The sequence below is a fragment of the Pelobates fuscus genome, chromosome 8 (assembly GCF_036172605.1).
Source record: "Pelobates fuscus isolate aPelFus1 chromosome 8, aPelFus1.pri, whole genome shotgun sequence".
In the NCBI taxonomy this organism is placed as follows: Eukaryota; Metazoa; Chordata; class Amphibia; order Anura; family Pelobatidae; genus Pelobates; species Pelobates fuscus.
This window is the reverse complement of record NC_086324.1, coordinates 65,623,958-65,640,223: the sequence shown is the minus strand read 5'-3', so window position 1 is coordinate 65,640,223 and position 16,266 is coordinate 65,623,958. Positions and strand designations below refer to the sequence as shown.

At 41.6% G+C, this 16,266-nt stretch overlaps 1 protein-coding gene across 1 annotated transcript in view; it reads left to right on the top strand.

Annotated features, from left to right (window-relative positions):
- ABCA12 (ATP binding cassette subfamily A member 12) overlaps nt 1-16,266 on the top strand; it is a 154,841-nt gene that overhangs the window by 112,377 nt on the left and 26,198 nt on the right. The window contains exons 25-29 of the mRNA XM_063429419.1: nt 546-765; nt 2,043-2,152; nt 8,868-9,018; nt 9,559-9,693; nt 11,148-11,251. Coding sequence (XP_063285489.1) covers nt 546-765; nt 2,043-2,152; nt 8,868-9,018; nt 9,559-9,693; nt 11,148-11,251 — 720 coding nt within the window. The remainder of the gene's footprint in view (nt 1-545; nt 766-2,042; nt 2,153-8,867; nt 9,019-9,558; nt 9,694-11,147; nt 11,252-16,266) is intronic.

Genomic DNA, 16,266 nt, shown 5'->3' with positions numbered 1-16,266 from the left:
ATGATGTGGTCACTTTAGGTTTGGCGTGAGCTTGCATAATTTTATACATTAAAGACGTGCCATTTAAGCGGACAGCATCTAAGATTCTACAGGGAGAAATGGCTGAATACATTTCAGGCCGTGCGAACAAGTAGAGGGAGATGTTCAAAAGGTAAGTGAAATATTCCCTATTCAGGTCGCACGGCCATGTGTAGCACCAACGAGGGGAGCAGTGCGGGCACCAGGAGCAGGTAAGCATGTTGCACTTAAAACTCCTAAACAATATGCCAATCCATGCAAGATGCCAAACAGCAAACTTAAATAAATAATCTTCTAGCTTTACTGTTATTGTAGAGAAACCTCATGGGGGTTGCTAGCACCTGGGCTGGTAGTAAAATTTGAGAATTAAACATTTTACCCATTTTCATTTACAGCTGCTATAATAATCATTTATAAGCTGAACATTATAAACAAAACTTAATAACAATGGCTTGACCTAGTGTTTATTATAGTTTGGTGAAACATGGTCCTTATGGGACATAACAATAACTTTCATTCTTATTCAGGAGCTTTTTAAAAAGAACTTGCCTAAAGAAGTACCAAATTGTATTGACAAATACAGATGCAGATGAAGATGACGATGTCAAAGCAGAGAGAGAGCGAGTAGAATCCGGTAGGGCAGATGAAGCTGTTTTAGAACTTCAAGGCCTTACTAAGATATTCTACCATCTGAAGAAAGGGATGATTGCGGTCAATAATATGACTTTGGCTATTCCGCCTGGAGAGGTAAGAATGGCAGAATTTGCTGATTCATTCTTAATGCAATACATAATGGGTGGTTTCTTGGTATAAATTCGATTTTGGACTGCATACCCAGTTAACCAGGATTCTGAAGAAACCCAAAAAGATATTGAGTTTTCATCGCCATTCATTAATCCAAGTATTTTGGAGAACTGACAAGGGAATTGCAAAATCTAGGCTCCAAATTTGAAAAAAAACAAAAACTACACTATAGATTATTTTTCCAGTTTGTTTATTTTGATCTTAGATTTATAATCTTGTGTAATACCTCCACAATTGTTTTTCTTATGCATACACCCTAGTCATTTATTTTTTGTTCATTTTACTGACCATAATTAAAAATACACGTAAACAATTTTAACACAAAGTTCTTACTAAATTTCATGCCTCAACTTTTCTAGACATGAAATTTGTAAATAACAAGTAAAAAAAATACTATAACATCACAGGAAATGAAGTGAAGCTATGATTTAGACATTGTCATGGTGACTGTAGCGGTCTGCGGGTACTGCAGCTGAGTACCCATGTTACTTCTAGGCTTCTTAGGCTATTTTCAGACCATCCTGTATCGCCTTGCAAAGCCAAAGTATCCCGTGCTGTTAGAAGTGCTCAGATGCCCATCTCAAAGTGCTCTGAGAAGTATACAGATGCAAGTATAGCAGTGATTATAGTCTTTACGCCACACTATGAGTAGAGACTGCATGTAGGGGCTAAACAGAACAGAGTTTATTTCAGCTCTGCAGAGGTATTTTTACAAACAAAGGGTCACTTGCATACAATAGGGTAAATAACAGTACATATAATTCCCCATCAAGTCCTTTTCCTATAATTCCTTGGGGTGGAATCTGTGCATAAAAGAAGCCTGTTTTCAATAAAGATTGGCAGAGTTCAGTGTTTTAACCTCCAAAACTGTGTGTCGTCCGCTTATTGGAGGGAAGGAAGATTTAACCCGTGTCTGCTGTTCCAGCTAGCAGGGGATGCAACGGGGAAAAGTCCTTGAAAGGACTAAGAGCTTTCAGGGCAGAGTGGCGTCTCTTCCTGGGAGCGCATAGAGCTAAGTCCCCTTACCAGGTAAGAGTTCCTGATCGGCTGAAGGAAGGGAACTAGTGGGGTTAACCGGTCGGGTTCCCGTGTATTGGAAAGTATTAATTTCAGATGTTGGGAATAAGATTTCATATCAATGTTTTGTAGCTTGGAGATTTTATGTGATCTCTATTCTAACTAAGTAATTTTTTTTTTTTTTATATATATATATATAAAAGTGCTTTGGACTTCTAGGTGTTAATTGTGCTGGAAAAACAACCACTTTCAAGATGCTGACAGGGGATATTACTCCATCTAAAGGAAACATCAAAGTCAGAAATCAATCTGGGTATGTTATTCTTGCAAAATAATGTTCTTTTTTTACTCAAAGTGGAGTAGAATACTTGGACACAGTTATGATACACTATCCCTCATTATTGAAAAGAGGCATATTAATTATCTGCATACGTTTGAAAATGTTATACTGATATTAAATTATTATATTACTTGACATGAGGGAGTCTGAAGGATAAGAAAAACTGTAACTTTCAAGATTGATGTAGACTGATATAGAGCTTGTTCTAGATTTGTCTTGTACCATCTTTTTTTTGTCAATCTTTATTTTCGTTGTGCATGAAGGTACATAGGAGCTTGTAAAGCCACGATCAAGACAAGTGAAACAATAACAGGCATAGTTAAACATTGCCATGGCATTTAGAATATGTGCACATTTTTGTGTATATGAGAAATCATGATAAGCAGATATGTCTAATAGAACATTACTCAAAGATGAACGAAACATGTTGATGTGTTATACTAAGCAAGGCAATAAAATATATTATAGACATGTAAGCATCAGAAAATCCACTTTGGTTAAATCTGAAACTTTGGAGCGAGTTAATAAGGTGACAATTGGACCTATAACATGGTCCGATCATGCACCTGTAAGTTTAGTTATAAAAAATAATGCTGAATATAAATGTAGAGATAAATGGAGACTAAATGAAAATTTACTAAAATCAGTGTTTACAAACACTCAGGTTATAAAATAAATATAAAGAAAACACAAATCCTGATAAAAGGTCTAAGTGGACCTGGGGTAGACAAACTCAAAAAAGATTTCAAATGTGACTGGGAAGCAAGGAATATAAAATATTTAGGGGTGAAACTATCTCTAGATTATAGAGAAATTGGAGAACTTAATTATACAGAAATTGCTATCCAATTTAGGAACATCTTAAAAAATTGGAAGGGATTGGAACTTTCTTGGTTGGGTAGGATTGAAGCAGTAAACTTCTATTTTTATTTAGTAATCTCCCACTGAGGGTGTCATGCCAGACGATACGCGGTCTTCAAAGGCAATTATCAAACTATATATGGCAAGATAGGAGACCTAGAGTGTCATTGGAAATATTACAGAGAGACTGGAAAGAAGGGGGAATTTGTTTCCCAGATATACAGAAACTATATATGAACAATATGGTAGCACACTTAATTAAGTGCGATAATTTTACAATGTCAAGACCAAATTGGTTAGACATTGAAAAATCAGACCTCTGTAATATTGAACCCCTATTTCTCTGGTGGTGCGACAGTGAATTTTTAAAAAATATAAGATCTAGCAACCCGATGAACAATACAATGATTTACATTGTTAAGCACTTGAAAAAAAAATATGGAACAAAACATATATCATTAAATGCCCCATTAATAAGCTTAAAACTTTACATAAAGGATATAAATATTCAAGAATGGGAAAATTGTGGAATAGTAAGAATAGCAGAACTTCTAAATAATAACAAAATACTGCCATTTCCAATGTTACAGTCTAAATATAACCTCCCTTCGAAGGAAATATTTAACTACTTAAGAATAAAATCCTTTACTATGGGAAAAGTCCTTTCGGAAACTTCTCCAATTGACCAGTTCGTAGCATCCCATTCTAAAAAAAAAATCGCATCTAGATTTAATCAATTTTTAAGAAGCCAAAGGCAAATAGATAAAGCGCCAGCAATGAATAAATGGGAGCAAGAACTTCATTTTTCATCCTCGGCTGAGGATTGGTTTTCGGGTTTACAAGCAGTAAAAAGATATCTACATGGGGTGAATATACAGGAAGTGTACTTCAAACTAGTATACCGTTGGTACTTGGTACCTACTCGCCTTCATAGATTTCAACCCACACTCCTACCAGATTGTTGGAGATGTGGCAGGGAGTTAGGTTCATTCTCCCACATCTGGTGGGACTGTGAGGAGTTGAAACCTATGAAAATAATCTTATCGGAACTGGTAGATTTTATGTTTGAGATTCAGACTGTGATTACGCCCCAAATGTTTTTGTTTCATCTGGATCTGCCAAAAAGCAATATAAAACTAAAAATTCTTATGATTCACATCTGTATGGCAATAAAAATAGTTATGGCTAGAAATTGGAGAAATATGGGTGCGCTAAACTGGCATGATATATGTACACAGATAGATTACCAACGCAGCATGGAAGCTGGGATAGCTTTAAACAAGATATCCAGAGAGAAATATAATGAAGTTTGGGTCCCTTGGGTTAGATATATTAACCATAAAACTCAAACCCCCCGCTCCCCTATAGAGAGCTACTCTTAGGCAGTAGTGAAATGTGAGATGTATGGATAAGATGAACTGTATGTATGGTATGATTGTATGACTGTAGATATAGCAGAAACTGGGTATATGTTTATTCGAAACACGGTCCTATTGTTATCTACATTTTATATTTTATTGCAATGTAACTTAATGTACTGTGTTCTAAATTTATAGTTGAAAGCTGTATCTGAATGAATTTTTAAAAATGAAAATAAAGATTTATATATATATATAAAAAAAAATCCATTTTCTACCATGGGGTAGTACTGCATTAGGTTAACCATATACGGAAGCTGTGTAGGTAAATACAACAAGATGGCTAGAAATTAAGCTGCTTCACAGCAATGTAGAGTTACAAGTGGAGGCACCCACTAAGATAAGCCCTCTGCTACCTTGCTGCATTTTAGAGATGTAAGAGGTAAAGAAGAAGAAAAAAATAAATACACAAGCTCACTGCGCACATTTAGAGAGGTCTTGTAAATGCAAAACTATCAGCGGGCATCAAGGATTTGGCATCAGAGAGCCAGAGATCAATAATGTGTGGTAAGTGCAGAGTCAGCCAACAACTTGACATGGGAACATGAAGGCAGCAGATAGGCACATCTAACCAGGAACAAGGCATGGCAACCCTGCAGCCTAAGGCCATAGTGAAGGCATGCCTCATTGTACCACGGGCTTGGGGACTCATGGCAGAGTCCAAGTTCTTCCCCCTTTTGATTTGACAGAGGCTCCCCATCGGCTTTCCGTTTGGGTAGGCCAAAGCTGGGTTGCACAAGTGTGGAAGATGCATCTATAGAGGGCTTGTGCACCTGGTGCGTGGCCTTCCCCCTGGTTCCAAATACGTGCCGACATGATACGAGCCTCTATCTGTGTCCAGAAGTGTGTAAAGATCTCGTCAAGACATGCCAGCGATTCTCAAATGCGCCATTCAGAGCTGATTTAGACTGTGTAGGTCAATGTTCAGGAGGTATGTGTCCTCCATTTTGTAGAAGCGTGCGGGACCTGTGCAGCAGTTGAGACCTGTGCAGTAGTAGTTGCTTATAGTCTGTAGAGGATATTGGAGCCGAGGCGTACCTTGGCTGATCATGGGTAGATTAATCAGCCGCCTCCCTCATTCCTTGTCACCAATTAGGCCTTAGCTAGGATGCAGGATTGTCCCAGTTGGGTGCTGACCGAGGTAAGTGGTGCCACACTCGCAGATTGATAGCCTGGATATTGCAGTAGATCAGCATGATCCCTTGGAGTCAGATTTATGGGTCAATTAGTCAGCTGGAGAGGCTGAATCATGAGAAATCTCCAAAAGCTCATGCAGTGTGAAACCAATCCCCATGCCGGTCAGGCCCCACCCTTTCTTGTCCCGTCTTAATATAATTATCATACCTGTACAGAGGTGATTTAAGAAACATGATATGTATTTGGCCATACTGAAACAATAAAACATAGCTTTACGGGGCGGGGCCTAGCAGCCGAGCTGGCCAGACGTGTGTGTCTCTGTGTCTCGGCAATTACTGTCCATAATCGTGAATTCTACAGCCCTGCACCATGACTGATTATTACTGAACCAAGTGGGAGCTCGTGGATACAAGCATTGAATACTTCTGAAGAGATAAACCACGCTCCTCACATGCGGCCTAGCACAGAAGGCGACCTCATGACAGGGAGAGGCGGCCGACCTCCCAACATGTGGACCACTTTGAGCAGTGGCCCTGCTGATACCCCGCATCCCCCCCCTCTGGACCGGTGGGGGTTATCCCGGTCCCCGCTGGGGAAACCTCCATATCTACAGCACTCCGAACCGCTGCCGGAGCGAAGCCTGCAGGCCGAGCCCAAGATGGCCGCCGAATCTCTACCTGAGCAATCTCGAGTGGGGTCAGACATCCAAGCATGAAAAAAGAGCTTCGAGGCCCGATTTAATCAAATCTGTCAAGACTTCTGGAGGCGTTTGGAACGCAGACCAACCCCCCAGGACTTACCTGCTACACAGAAGATTGCAGCTGAATCTGCTGTCCGCAGATCCGATGCCGGAGCGCACCCGAAATGCCGAAAGTCACACCAGAGGTCTTACAAGGCACCGGAGAGGAGAACAACACAACATCACAGTAAGACTGCCTTGCCGTCCCGCCGCTACTTGCCGGCTAGGCGCCCTGGGGAAAGCAGAAAACCCTCGACTAAGCCGCTCCGTCGGGTGATTCCCACCTAGCAGCGCAGACCAGGAGCCCAGAGAGGACTCAGACGCCCTAGCCAGATATCTGATCTGAGTTGCTCGTCGGCCGGGACGGGATGGGAGCGCACAGGCATTCGGGGCTGGTGGCCACCTGCCGTATGGAGGGATGGACTTGGGTGTCTCAGTCCTAGCAGCCCGCCATTAATGGGCATCAGATAAGCAGCCCCACACGAAGAGCAAAGAGCCCTTGGAGTACAGCCTGCTCTCAGTGCGGGCTTGATTACAGGGGAATTTTTAATAACTACTGATGGCAAATATGCAATATTACCTGTGTGAGACGAGCCTGAAGGTCTTAATCCATACGATATGACTGCCTAAACATCCCTTTTGCAGTGAAACTATGCCCCACTGTTGAAATGTAGTGCTCATTACTTTTCTCCCACAGCATGACTAGAGCTTAGCTCGTACACACTGGGAAACACTAGCCAGATTGATAAGGCGAGATACCTCCCTAGGAGGCAAACACCGGCCCCACCGACAGCTTCCCCTCCCGCAGCCGCTGATCCATTTAAGCTCGGTGTGGGCATGCTATTTCAATCCACAACCCACAAATTGCTTCTTAAACATGCTCCATCCCTAGAACTAGTACCCGGCAGATATTAAGCGACAGAACAAACTAGATTAAGATTAACGTGTACACTGGAATCATATTTTGTCTGACGGTATTAAGTTCAGCCCACCCAGTATGCCTTGATAACGCCTGATGCCTTTGCATTGTCAGACAAAACTTGTTTTAGCCAGTTTACCCGAGCTCATGGTTAACCTTATACGCTACTCACCTCAGCTAGACTTACCTGGCATAACCCTAGTGTATTTTGTGTTCAACTCAACATATATACCGTAAGTTATGTACACTCATGTTAAGCCTGTTCAATTATCACAAAAATTGTACATGTACTCACACCACTGATTCACCTGCATACTATGCGCACGCTGTCGTGGCGTTTGTTTATACGATGTACTTACCTGCACAACAAAAAATAAAGAATAAAAAAAAAAAACATAGCTTTACAAAACACAGTCCTTTATCTCATCTAATCTACAGTATGTAGGATAGATGAGACTTCTGGGGAATGATTGTATCCGGGGTCACATGGAGTTTGCTCTTTCTTCTTGCAGCTTTTTTTATTCCCTTTTTTTCCTCTATCACTGCCTTTCCCTTTAGTGCATATTGGTTTGGATTACTCTTGAGTTTTCATGATCTGTGACCATTGATTACAGGACAATATATTTCATGGAAATGTGTGTATACATTTTGTTAATGCCCAGTATGTGATTATGTCAACCTGCTACCTTGTCATGACAGATTATACTTTGTGTATGTGTTTCTCTAGTCAACTTTTTGTAATATTGTTTTCTTAAAAATAAATCTCATTGGTAAAACTAATAGCTAAGCAAAATGTCAAGTGTCATCATGGGCCCTCTACTGTCATACTGCTTTCTTGTGAAAATGATCACCTCTAGTTGGTCTGGCTGGGAGTGATCTGTTTCTAAATACTACTTTTAGAAAAAGTAATTTTTTTACACTTTAGCAACACTAAGTATAAATCCCTTCTTGAGGACAATCTCATACCTTAAGAACAAAACGCAATTAATACTTGATGTTCAAAAAATGATACTTTCTTGTAGCATAGTGTATGTGTAGTTATGGATGGCGATAAAAAGTAGCTCTAGGAGACCTATTATGGTGACAAGATAAATTTTATCCCATTGATTCAATTGGTAAGTCAGTTAGCTAAAGTAAGATGTTTCAACTTTTTTTGAGATATTGTTAAATCCCAAACAGCACTAGAATGTCGGGGAAAAAAAATAGATTTTTTTTTTGTAGGTTTTACATAACAGCACTTGATTATATATTTACTGACGATCAATGCTATGTGGAAATAAACAAAGAAGACAAACAGAGTCAAGATATTACCTTCAATGACTCCTGTATTGCAATAAAGGCTCTTGTTTATATTATATTCTTTCCACGTTGGATGGAAAAAAAATATTGATATATGAGAATTTCAGCTTAACTGTACAAAGTTATGATACAGATAAAAATACTATGCCCCACAACGTTCGAAAGTAAAATCATGTACATTTTTCAAGACATTAGACACATTCACAAGTGTCACGTCAGATTTATTACAGATATACATCGGCATGAGTACAGAAGAACTATCAATTATATATTGTAAGAATATATGTCCCTCACTTGCTCTAATACTCTACACAGGAATATGGTGGATGTTTTGGGTTTCAACCAAGACTGGTCATCCTTTGGATATTGCCCCCAGGATGATGCTTTGGATGACTTCATGACTGGAGAAGAACACTTGTACTATTATGCACGAATTCATGGGATCCCAGAAAAGTCAATTACATCTGTAAGTAAACCATGTTTATCAATGTGGCATTAGGAAACAAATATATACACAAATATATATGTAAAGGTCTTCCCGTCCAGATAAATGGACAAGATCTTTTTAACTGTCTGCAATGTTTAGTTTTATAAAAAACTGTTCTTACTTTTGTACTGAATGTCAAAAGTGCCTGAGTGCTTTTTGCTGCCATTATTGTTTGAGAAAAGACACACAATAGAAGGGGATATTATCAACCTCACCTTGCAAACACCATACTTTCCAAAGCAGCATTTAATTCACGTATAATATGTGTAGTGCGTAATATTTGTATCATTGTATATTTTATGGAGAGCCGGCCTAAAGATAGACTCCAGCTGTTGCTACAAATTCCATTTATCTGGGGATTTTATCTCTGAAATTGGAAGAAAACCGTTTTAACTGCTTTTCTTATAACGTATGCATTTTCTTGACTTTTAAAGGTGGTTTTGGACAAACTAACTTTGAATAGTCTCTTCTATTTATTTATTTATTAGTTAGCTATTTACATTGTGTTTTGATTAATAGGTTTGCAACAGACTTCTTCACAAACTTTGCCTCATTCAATACAAGGATGTAATTACTGCCAATTATAGCTGCGGCACACGAAGGAAGCTATCTACCGCTCTGGCCCTTGTTGGACGGCCTTCTATTCTGCTTTTGGTAAAGAGAGTGCTTCAAACTGCTACTAACAATATTAATAATTACAGTGAGGGCAGCATAGAGTGGACAACAATTTGTTGGCCCATCAGGCTCTCATTTGTTAATACCAAACTTAACATATTGAATTGAAAGTATGACATGAATGCTTGTAAATTTATAGATACTTCCTGCACACAAAGAAAAGTAAATTAGACAGTATGACTGTATCAAAAAAGTGTTGGTAAATCAAGGCAAGCTGATATGCTTGTCTGTAATACACTTGTTACCCTACAACCCAACACTCACAATGTGACTCCACTAGAAGAAACAAAGACAGATAGAAGGTCCCTAAACCGGTGCTTAGAATGGCCGGATAATGGAATATACATTCAAGTACGTCAGAACAAGTCATGGTCAAGGAAAGCTAGAAATACACAATACAAGAAACAAAGCTGAGTCAGGGGAGCCAGAAAACAGAGTAGTCGAGAGCAGGTCGGGTCAATACCAAAAGTATACAAAACAGACAAAAGCATTATTTGAATACTAGGAACCACAACAGGGCACTGTGTGTTTTGCAGACTGAGATTTGTATAGTGTTTAGAGCATTTCTGACATCATGACGCCAGCACTTGAGAATCAATATGTGAGGAACTGACTCTGCTGGGTTTTGAACGCTGGTTTACATGCTGCTAAACCTCTTCCTTACCAGTACACCAGCCTGCCTTTTGCAAATTTACCTGAGATCTGATAACCTTGACTCTACAAGCAATGGTATCAGTGACAACTCTCTTTAGCTGTGTCTGGTCAGGTGTCTGGTTCTTGGCCTATAAAAGCTACTTCCTGTCTCTGTACCTTTGCCAGATTATTGTGGTTCCTGTACTCTCTAATCAAGCTTGTTCCTGTTTCTCCTACCTGTTGCTGAATTTGGACCGTTTTGACTTTGCTGCTTCTCCTTCCCACTGACCTCGGCTTGCCTCACTACGATTATCATCTTTCTGCCCCAGTCTCCCATCTCTGCTTAAGACCAGATGGCCACTCAAGGCTCAGGGGCTCAACCACCTGGGTAACGAGTGGCTACCTCTGGCAGAAAACATTGCTGATCTGGCTACTGGACGCCAAAACTTTGTAACATCAATATCATTACACAATAATAATTACAGCACATGCATGTTTGTTGCACACTAGTTCTAATGAAAATAATTGAATCCTTTGCAGTGGTAAAAATTATTACCATAGCCAAATTTGTATGCATTTGGATGAAGATAGGGTTGTCCGTATAATAATATTTATATTAAAATGATAGCTAGCAAGGTAACATTGAGTGAGAATGTAAGAGGTGTAAGAGGCATAGACTCTAGTCGGGTCAGAGGCCAGCCTACCTTATTTTTGTATAAGAGGACTATGTGTCTTTTGGTTGTGTAGATTCAGCTTGTGAACTAGAAATGCAAATGTTGTTTATCTTTGGTTTTGTATAGGATGAGCCAAGCTCAGGAATGGACCCACAAACAAAGAGACATCTTTGGAAAATTATCTCTGAAGAAGTTAAGGATCGGTGTGCAGTAGTGCTCACATCTCACAGGTGAGGGGCATTTGATATTTACTTGTAAAGCAAATCTAACTTCTATGGTGCAACTACTTTATCAGTTTATTCAGAAGAGAGCAAATCTTAGATCATATAATGCCCAGGTTGCCCAAACAAGTAAAATAATATAAAGCAAAATGTTATTCTTCTTTCACTGGATATGCAACAGGGATATCAAGTTAGTGTATGCTATAAGCCAAAAAGAAGAAAGGAAAACTGTAAATTTGGAGATGGTTAAAGTTAATGGTATGGTAGATGAAGTATTAGGAAGCCGAGGTGAATGAGGGCTAGTATTATATTGAGGAAGGGTTGAGAAACAGAGAGAGGAGTCAGGGTTTGCAGTACAGCGAGAGAAGGGTTATTGCTATGAAATAGAGGCGGCGGTTTGGTTAGCAGTATTGTTATTGAAGGGTTAAAGTTGGAAAACATGAAGAATGTGTAGTTTTAGTAAATATAAGAAAAGAGAGAAAAATAAAAGGTGGTTACTTGCAGGGCCGGTGCAAGGATTTCTGCCGCCCTAGGCAAAGATCCATTTTGTCCCCCTTCATGTCGCTCTCTCACTGACAGACACACACTGGCAGATACACTATTTCACTGACAGACACACACAGAAACTCACTCACTGACAGACACACACATAAACTCACCCACAGACATACACTCACTCACTGACAGACTCAGAAACGCACTCACTGACAGACATACACTCACTTACTGACAGAAGCACACACACAGACATTCACTGACAGACACACATAGATACTCACTGACATACATATACACACACAGACAGACACTCACTGACATACATACACTCACTGACAGAAACACACTGACCGATACACACACACAGGCAGACACTCACTGACATACATACACTCACTCACTGACAGACACACATACAGGCAGACACACACACACAGGCAGACACTCACTGACATGCATACACTCACTCACTGACAGACACACACACACAGGCAGACACTCACTGATAGACACACACACTGACAGTCAAACGCTCACACACTCACTGACAGACACACACACACACACAGGCAGACACTCACTGACATACATACACTCTCTCACTGAAAGACACACACGAAGACACACACACTGACAGTCAAACACTCACACACTCACTGACAGACACACACACAGGCAGACACTCACTGACATACATACATACACTCACTGACAGACACACACACACACAAACACACTTACAGACATCCTGCCTCCTTACCTCCCTAGGGTTCAGTGTGGTGCAGCTTCTCACTCCTCCAGCGCGCTGTTTAGTATGCAGGGGCCGGAATTACGTCATATTCCTGTTCTCGACATCACAGAGGGCCGTGTGAGGGAGGAGTGGGAAGCTGCAAAAAGAGCCTCCCTCGCTGCCCACACTGCTGCCTGTCTGCCTCCTCTCCTCGGCCGGCATTCATTGGCAGAGCAGGCAGCTGCTATGAGGGTAAGCAGGTGCCTGTGCTGCCATACCAAAAAACGGACAGCTTTGAGGGTGCCTGAGGTGGCCATATGGCCACCTCCTGGGCTCCTTGTGACAAGGCTCCTCCAGGCGCACCCATTTTCGGACGCCTGGAGGATCTGCCCGGCACTGAGGGGGCGGCTCTAGAGCCGCTCACCCAACACTGCGGCTCATGAGAGGGAGAGCCCACCAGGAAATATCCCGGTGGGTGCCCCCAGCAGGCCAGTGCCCTAGGCGAATGCCTAGTTCACCTAACGGTGGCGCAGGCCCTGGTTACATGCAGCACAGCCCAAAGAAGAATTAAATCACCAAAGTGGGGAGATTGTTCAATTCAATGTAGCTTAAGTGCTCCACATTATTTGTTCTCCATCATATTAAGCACAAATTTCGAATTATAGAAAACCTAAATCTGATTTGCCACTGGGCATTGGAGAGGACTGATCGCTAGCCTCCTGCGACTATGGCCCTGGGATGTATTGCCCTTTAAGAACTGCATATAGGCATCATGGATTTTTGTATACTGTTTCTTGCCCTTTAACTGTGTGGTACAAAGAAAGGGTTTGTACTTTTAAACTGGCACTTCGGACGCAGTTGAAGTGCCGAAGTAGTCGAAGTGGCCACCATTAGACAGTCGAACACGTGGCGGCGGCCATTTTAATGCAGTCGAATGCGGTCAGTGGTGTGTGCCGTCAACTCCCTGGAACGGAAATCGGCCACACATTTGAACGAATACCGCTGACCTATACCTTCCCCTGCCCTTCGACACTACGGCTGGAGACTAAGTCCCGTTCGGAAATTCAAACACACGTTCGAACGGGACTTTGTCATTTGGCGTAAAATAGACCTCCATTATACTATTGAACACTGCTAAAACGCGGCCCCGGTTCCACTTCGACACTTCGACAGAAGTCGAAGTGAGTTCGACGATTCGAACGCCGCCTTCGGATGGGACTTTGTTATTTTCAAGGCAGTAATAGACCGACCGCACAGCCTGAATCTGTGGAACTGTTTTGGGCATGCAAACAGGCGTGCGGTCGGTCCAAAGATACTTTTTAATATTTCTGGAACCACTGGACGGATTCTCACGAATTTTGAATATGTTGTTCCACAAGTTATGTTGTTCATAAAAAGTTTTATTCATGTACTATGTAAAATGAGAAAGTTATTAAAATGCATAAAATGTATGATTTTTCAGCTTGGAGATAATTGAGTAGATACAGTAAGAAACTCAATTATCTCCCAAGCAGAGGGGAGGGAATTTGTGGGATGTAACCGATATCTGATTGCAGTGGCGTACTAAGGGGGGGGCGGAGGGGGCGGAGGGGGCGGCCCGCCCCGGGTGCCACTGACTAGGGGGGTGCCATGACGTCCGGTGTCATGTGTCACCCCCCGGCCCCCATCATTACGCTGCGCACAGCCGCAGCACCTTTGCGGCCCGGCAGGACTTACATGGATGAGAAGGGGAGGAGTGTTGCGGGCCGCGGCATCGCGCAACGTGATGACGTCGTGCGCAGCGCCGTCAGCCCGCCTTCACGGATCTTCAGCGGAAGGATCCGGGCGGTGAGGGACCCAGTCGGTCAAGGCATCAATAAAATGTAAGTAGTAATTTTATGTGATGGGGCTAAATTAATTAAAGGGGGGGGGGGTGGATAATGGATTAAAGAATTAAAGGGGAGGGAGGTTTAATTAAGGGGGGTGTGTATTAATTAAGGGGGGTGTATTAATTAAGGGGGTGTATTAATTAGGGGGGGGTGTATTAATTAAGGGGGGAGTGAGTATTAATTAAGGGGGTGTATTAATTAAGGGGGTGTATTAATTAAGGTTTGAGTATTAATTAAGGGGGGTGTATTAATTAAGGGGGTGTATTAAGGGGGGAGTGAGTATTAATTAAGGGGGTGTATTAATTAAGGGGGGAGTGAATATTAAGGGGGGTGTATTAATTAAGGGGGTGTATTAATTAAGGGGGGTGCATTAATTAAGGGGGGTGTATTGATTAATTAAGGGGGGTGAGTATTAATTAAGGGGGGAGTGAGTATTAATTAAGGGTGTGTGGATTAATTAAGGGGGGTGTATTAAGGGGGTGTGGGTTAATTAAGGGGGGTGTATTAAGTAAGGGGGTGTGGATTAATTAAGGGGGGTGTATTAATTAAGGGGGGAGTGAGTATTAATTAAGGGGGGTGTATTAATTAAGGGGGGTGTATTAATTAAGGGGGGTGTATTAATTAAGGGGCGTGTATTGATTAATTAAGGGGGGAGTATTAATTAAGGGGGGAGTGAGTATTAATTAAGGGGGGTGTGGATTAAGGGGGGTGTATTAAGGGGGTGTGGGTTAATTAAGGGGAGAGTGAGTATTAATTAAGGGTGGTGTATTAAGGGGGAGTGAGGATTAATTAAGGGGTGAGAGGATTAATTAAGGGGTGAGTGGATTAATTAAGGGGGTGTAATAATTAAGGGGTGTGTGGATTAATTAAGGGGGGTGTACTAATTAAGGGTGTGTGGATTAATTAAGGGGGGTGGAGTAATTAAGGGGGGTGTATTAAGGGGGAGTGAGGATTAATTAAGGGGGTGTATTAATTAAGGGGTGTGTGGATTAATTAAGGGGATGTATTAATTAAGGGGTGTGTGGATTAATTAAGGGGGTGTATTAATTAAGGGGGAGTGAGGATTAATTAAGGGGTGTGTATTAATTAAGGGGGGTGAGGATTTATTAAGGGGGGTGTATTAATTAAGGGGGGTGTGGATTAATTAAAGGGGGCTGTGGATTAAAGAATTAAAGGGGGAGGTTTAAATAATGGGGGTGCAGGGTTTTTTTGATTAAGGGGGTTGCAGTATTCTATTTATTAAGGGAGGATGTGCACTGCAGATTTTTGTTTTTTTGTTAAGGGGGTGTGCAGGGTTTTTATAAGGGGGGTGTGCAGGTTTTTTGTTATTAATTAAGGGGTTGTGTACGTTTTTGTTTTTTATTAAGGGGGTGTGCAGGGTTTTTTATTAAGGGGGTGTGCAGGATTTTTATGTGTAGGGAGTGAATGAAATTTATGTGATCGGGGTGCAGGGTTTTTATATGAAGGGCGAGACAAGGGGCTTTGTAGAAAGGGGCGGGGCAGGGCAGGAGTTTTCTAGAAGGTTCTCACCAGCCCCTTTCTACAAAAGCACTGGTATTGAAACTATTGAAAAAATATGTGGGTGTTTTCTTACATTTTTATTATGGGGGGGGGGGGGGGGGGGGGCACACTCAGGGTCCGCCCCGGGTGCCAAATGCTCTAGGTACGCCCCTGTCTGATTGGTTAATGCCTAATTGCCTGTGGGCGTCTCCCTTGCAGGGGAGCACTGCATAAAAGCAGAGTCCCTGTCATTAAACATCAGAGATCTTCTTGACCCTCAATATGTAGCCTTGTCTCGTTATTGGAGGGAACTGCTATATCACACTGGGGATTGCTATGCTCTGCATACTCCCTTGAGCTGTAATCACTTAGCTCTTTTGAGAGCTTGATCCTGTTACGCTCTCCTTGGAGGAGAGGTCTTCCCCACA